Raw genomic sequence first — 6,749 nt, forward strand, 5'->3', positions numbered from 1 at the left:
ATCTAACAGTGAATGTCCCTGCATGAATTGATATTTAAGATTAACCTTTTCTTTTACATACGAGAGGGAGGGGGAAGTTAATTTTAGAAAATTTTTAACATCATTTTTTTCCATAAACAATGTAAAGCTAAGGGGATAAATTCAATGTTAAAATTGAAGAGATGAGTTCAGGGTTGAAGTGGCCGGTGCCTTATTTAATTCTTCTAACGGCGCAAAAAAAAACAGAGCATGGGGGGAGAGAAGAGATTTATAAGGAAAAGAGAAGAAAAACAAAGAGAATAGGAGGATGAGAAGGATAGGATAATGACAATTAATGAGCAGAAGGGGAAATAAAACAGGAAGAAAAGTGAAAAATGAGAGGAAGGGGAAAAATACCAAATAGAAAATCTTTCGGTATTTTTAGGTCACTATAAATTATCGAGATTCCCTTGCTCCTCACGATTGATGCGTGATCAACGCCAACACGACGTGTGCGCAATTGCGTACCGAACTTGTTACATCACAATCAATCCACTGTGACGTAGGTTTCCATGTTTACGCATGCGCATTATCTCTCCTAGGATACATGCCACTCCTAACAAAGAAGTTTGTACGGAGAAAAACCTAGAAAATAAGAAACCATATGATAAAATATTCAGGACATTATTAAAATGGATAAATCCGAGCAATAGTTCAATCAAGATGATGAGGAGAGTTTGAAGAGACATAATTAAAACTTCAATGGCTTCCTTTATGCTCAAAATGTATCGGGATTCACTCGTCGTACATAGAATCTTTGCATAGAATACATTTTTTGCATGTATTGTGTAATTTATTGTGTCAGTAAAGAAAATGGGGACTGGTGCATCAAAAAACAAAAGATCAAATGTCGTTTCGAGTTGTCAACAACCTACGAGGTTGACCAACCGTCCGCAGAACCGCCGTGCCAGTCGGCAGGAGAAGGAACAACCCGAGTATGTTCTTCTGCCGAGTATAAAGAAGGAGAGATTCCACCGCAGTCACAACACTCCGCTAAACCTCGAAAGACACCAACAGGATGTTTTCGGGGCAGTACCAACAGTGCCTTCGGGCGTTCTTAGAGATAACCCGACTAAAGACCATGCCGGGGTCGAGAATTCCTCGGTATCTTTAAGCTCGAGCTCTCGGAGCGTGACAGATGAACTGGACGACCTTCGAACCGAACTGGACCAAGTTCTTGTCGGCCACTACTACGCCATCAACAAACCCGCCGCCGGGGTTCTCCGAACCGCAGAGATCTCTGTTCTAGAGAGGCGTAACCAACTACAACCTTTGCCATTGGACTACCAGCCGGTCATAGGAGATAACTCAAAGGATAGGGAGTGGATACGGCCCGGTGACTTGGTGAAGCAGGAGAGGGATCTTATGGATCGGATGCGAAGAGAAAGGGGGCCCTCCAAAAAGGATACAAAGATAGATAAAGAGAAAGAAGACGAATGTTCACCGTTAATTGTCTATGATCCGGAAGATGATCAGGTATGATTCTTTTTTTAAGCCCAATACTTTTTCATCCTTGTTCATCCTCATGTATATCCATCTTTAAAAAAAGTGTTTAATTGACAGTGCACATTAAGAAAACAATGCTCAAGTCTGCACCCAAAATGCAACAATACCAGCACCTTTAGAAGGCTTTTGAATGTCATCTTCAATCTGGCACCACTAGTGAAAAAGGTGCAAAATACCCGATTTTGTTCCTGTTTGCACCCTGTATATAGTCGAGGGATAAGGAGATAAAAAAAATCTGTACCATTATGATTCTTCATTTTGTACATTCATAAGTGTGCAAAGTTTCTCCGTTCCCATAATAAGGACAATAATAATAATAATAAAACGCTCCACCACAAGAGAGTAAGGCCTTCTAATTGTAGCGCATTGCGCTCTTTAAAAAAGGGTACAAAATGATTTCTCGTGATAGGGTAACAAAGCTTCGAACAAAGCTGCACCCAAAGAGGAGCTTAATGTTGCATTTTATTTGAATAGTGCAAAATTGTAACTTTAGGGGGGGGGGTGTGTACTCGAGACATAACCCTACCAAATAACTATTCGCATTGATGAAAAGCTGTATCTGTCTCGAGGCGGGCCAGCTTTCCAAAGGGCGAGCCATTTCAGCTGAACATCACATCGGCGGGAGACCCCATAATTTACTAATTTACAAAATATGAATTGTATAGCATGAATATTGGCTATTCATGTATGCATGCGTGCATGCCCATGCAGACGCCCGGAATAAATATCATAAATATCATATATGGTTCAAGAAATATGTTTCATGGGTATTAGGCCTATCGTAAATCATATCTGTTTTCTTCAACTTTCGCCCTACAGGATCGAGGAGACTTTGACATCCAAAAATTTCAAGCAGTCAACGTTCCAAAGGTAACCAAATAAATGAGAGAGTTCAATGTTGCATCCACCTTTAGTTGCCTTATTGGGGGTGGGATATAGAATTTTCGTATACTTATTTCCCCCGATCGGCCGCTGAAAGCTGATTTGTTTTATTTTGTTTATTTTTTTGAGGGGTGATCCCAACTGAAGAATGTAGTTTAAGATTAATCTTTGCTTCATCCTTAGGTATTACAGTAGATGGGGTATCCTATAAGATATAACTAGCAGAGCGCGAAGCGCGAACTCATGTAGGTTTCGATATTTCATGTATTTAATATGAAAATTGAACATTCTGAGGAGAACTGTAATGAAGAACAAGATGTGTGACTATATTGATTTGGGCGCTAGTTTAATGTGACCTTATAAAGACTGTTTGCAGTGACTCATGAAGAAAATAAATCAATTTTGTTATATTCCGTCAGTGAAGGTATAATAGCTTAACGATTGATGCGAGCTGAATTTGTCTGATTTTTCAAACCTGTAAACTGGGCATTCGGATTTTAATCATGAACGTGATAGGTATCTAGCATAATTGTGAGTGCTGTAAGCTCCTGCTGAAGAGGTAGACAACCTAGACGGGACATTCTATGCACTTTTTGCGGGACTTTTTGTCATCATAAAAGGATGCATATTTTCCAAAACAAATCTTAAGAATAGGGCTCCGATGGGGCATGACTCGGTATCTCAATTTTCAAAACCCTGATGAGTTTCTGAATTGATGTCAACAGCAGGAACCTATCGCAACAGGTGTGGACATCTTAAACAAGACAACTTACACCAACTATTCATCCACCATCGACAATAAAGAGATGACACCGGGTACCATTAGCATCCAACCTGCAAGGTAAAATTACTTTTGTACAATTTGAAGCCCTTCTGAAGCTTTGGTAAAAGATCAATTAACACTTTTTAATTATGATTGAGTACCAATCTTAGACGTGTATTAGCCGTTTATTTCTTCTCTTTTTTTCTTACAATGGGAAATATTGAAATCTTAGACATCAAGCATCCTCTGTCAGCTGTGTTTATTTTGTCTGTAAAAGGGGTCTATTCATATCTTATCGTAATCTACAAACAGAAATGACAATAAAAAACGCTAAAATGGTAAATCATCCTGAAATTTTCATCCCATTTCTTGATTAGGAATTGTAAATCACGCAGACATTTTTATTTGATCAGGCACCCATTTAAAATAAAATTTTCATGCAAAATTTCAAAACTTGTCCAGTAAAACACATTCATTTCCATATTCTCCCCATCATCGCTGTTATGGCCAGCGTGTTATGATATGGGTGTGTGTGAGGGGGGGGGGGGGTGTATAGGGGTGCGTATAGGGTGTGGTCACTTTCACTTTTAATTCCATTTCTCGCTAGAGAACATTCGATTCTTGACATCACGTTGGGTTGAATGTTGTCAACAACACGAGATAAAAATATCAAAAAATACAATTCCTTAGAAGAAGAAATCATTTTGTGCTGTTTGCAAAATGCAGGCTAAATTTTAGCCGTGACAACCCTTTAATACCAAAAACGGACCCAGTTTACAAACGTGTTCTTATGATTTCTCTCTCACCTGCATGCAGAATGAGACAATATAAAACCGCCGCCTTTCCGACGGCAGCGGCAGAGGCGTCGTCAACATAAATACTTTTTAGCAATTACCTCGCAAACGCTTTCTATAACACAGAGCAGGCTTTGTCGAAAATCAGTGAAACAAAAACAGCACTGTCGTCCAGGACTCTGGACAAACGACATACATTATTTGCATTTGTTTTGTTTGGTCTGAATCTAAAGACGATGTGATGTCCTGGTCCTCCATCTTTCGACAATGACCTCAAATCTGTAATTTGACTGGCATTTTCAATAGATTGTGAACGTTGTAGAAAGTGACTGTGAAATGGATGCTAAAAAACGCTATTGAATTCTCCTCCAAGATCAAGTCTTTGAAATGTCATCATAACTTTGAAAGTGTACCGTATATAAGGGCACTAGTATTCAACCCGTTTGGACAGTTTCCTCAAATATATAAATATATAGAATTTACCTGAATTTCAGACCCGTCTCATTTTCAAGAACAAATTATACGGCTTTTGGCACTAGTATTCAATCCGTCGGCACTAGTATTCAACCTAGCGATTAAAGAAGACCCTGTCTCCCAATCTGCCCTTGTCCCATCCGACTATGGACTAGACCATTTGAGATGAGACTATATAGGGAATTAATCAAAGCCAGAGACTTACATAGATTTAGATCTAATTTAGCAATCTAGACCATTTTTAGATTCGCTATTTATAATCACTAGGTTGAATACTAGTGCAATTCAGTGCAAAAGGTCATCGCCACATAATTCGATCCTCCGCGCATACAGTCGACAGATTGATAAAGAAAATACTGACAACAGATTATCCTGGAAATAACAAAGGTATGGAATTAAGATATATTCCCTATTTCTAAATATTTGGGGGAATTTGTCCAATTTTTTGAATTATGCCGGTTTGATACTAGTGCCCATACGGTATGAATCTTATTTCATAAAACTTACGTAACACCGATCGCTTTGTTTGACTTTTAGGTCACAAGTCATGTTTAACGTCATTCAGGGTCAATGAACTTTGACCATGTTGGGGTATCAAGTCATTGAAATCTTAACCAACGTTAAGTTTTTGAAATTTTATAACTTTAATATGAAGTTTATGGTCCTAATTTATGACTGATCATATGGCATGATCAAGGTCAAAGATCATTTGGGTTCAATAAACTTTGACCATATGATTTTCTTAACCAAGATTAAGTTTTTAAAAATGTTATCATCGCTTTGAAATTAATGTATCTAGGAAACTTGTACATAAAGTATCACCGACAATTTTGCAGAGTTTTAGGTCACATGACCAAGGTCAAAGGTCATTTGAGGTCATCAAATTTAGTAGTTTATAATCATTTCGGTTTTTTCCTTAGTTGCTTTCAAACTCAGCATCAGCGCTGCTGCTGAATTGGATTGCGTAATGATTTATTTATCAAAAACAAAAACACTCATATATAGTTTACAAACGTCTCATATTCATATAATTATTTAACACCATTATTTGTCTAATGGTCTCGTAATCTTTGTTCATCATGCTTTATATTTCTCTTATATGACTTTTAAAAATCACTTTTTATAACTTTACAAACCGCGAATGTCCATCCTGCATTATATTGATTATTTCATGAAAACTGGTAGATATTCAGAAATAAAGTTCATTGATCTAATGATGATAATTGATAAAATATTATTCTCTTTTCAGGATCTCGGAAATTGCGACGACATCAACAAAACCGATTTATGATCCATCGGAAGAAGACCTACTAAGAGATATTGAACAAGAATTATTCTAAAAATACACCAGAGTATAATCATGGTTGTGAAAATGTTCAACAAACTGACTGCAATTTTAAGAAATCTAGGCCTTGTATATTTGCTTTGTACAGGAAGGACACATATTTCTTTCTTTTTTTTAAATTGCAGTTCCCCCAAACAGCAGATGTTATTGATTGTAGTTATTAACACTATTAATTTCGTCATAAAATCACAATGAACTTTGGGTATTACCACACTTTTTTGTATCATCACAATTTTGTGTCGTATCACAAATTTTTGGTATTCTCATGATATTTTGTGTTATCACAATTTTTGGTATTATCGAAAATAATTTTGTCGTGTGAAAAGAGTGGAGTTATTTCATGATGTTTAAAAATGTTTATCAATTATTTAATTATCAATTATTTTATTTGTACAAATACTGAGCCATTGAGAAAAAAAAAACAGCAATTAGAAACTCGGGCTTACATTCTATCTTTTCTGTTTTGTAGATCCGGGGAGCGTTTCATGAAATACGACAAGTCCCGTTTTATCCGACTTTTACCATAGTAACAGTGCTTCTCAACCAATCAAATCTGACAACTTGTCAGACAACATGTTGATGAAACGCTTCACATGAGCCACTGCAGACAGAGTTGCGTTAATAATAATGATATTATAGCATTTTTCAGGCCACCGCACACAATGGCCCGAATTCACAAAGGTGGTTTCTACAGAAACCATGGTTTCTAAAACCCACGGTTTCTACGCAGTAAAAAAAATAGCAAGTTGTTTAAGCCTGTCACTTTAACAACAGGTTGTTTAGACTTTTTTGTAATTGCTTAAACTTTTTAAACAACTTGTTTAAAAAGTTTAAACAACTGTTTAAAAAGTTTAAACATCTGTTTAAAAAGTTTGAACAGTAGTTGTTAGAGTGACAGGCTTAAACAACGTCCTTAAAATTTTAAACAGCGTTTTTACAGTGTAAAAACCTTGGTTTCAAACGACAC

General features: G+C 36.9%; 1 protein-coding gene across 1 annotated transcript; it reads left to right on the top strand.

The window, feature by feature from the left end:
* The first annotated feature begins 605 nt into the window (after nt 1–605).
* Nucleotides 606–6,465, top strand: LOC121406491. Its single transcript, XM_041597502.1, has 4 exons — nt 606–1,494; nt 2,344–2,394; nt 3,132–3,247; nt 5,687–6,465. Exons 1-4 carry the CDS (start codon nt 832–834, stop codon nt 5,775–5,777), a joined length of 921 nt encoding a protein of 306 aa, XP_041453436.1. The 5' UTR covers nt 606–831; the 3' UTR covers nt 5,778–6,465.
* Nucleotides 6,466–6,749: the final 284 nt, after the last annotated feature.

The sequence above is a fragment of the Lytechinus variegatus genome, chromosome 1 (assembly GCF_018143015.1).
Source record: "Lytechinus variegatus isolate NC3 chromosome 1, Lvar_3.0, whole genome shotgun sequence".
Classification (NCBI taxonomy): domain Eukaryota; kingdom Metazoa; phylum Echinodermata; class Echinoidea; order Temnopleuroida; family Toxopneustidae; genus Lytechinus; species Lytechinus variegatus.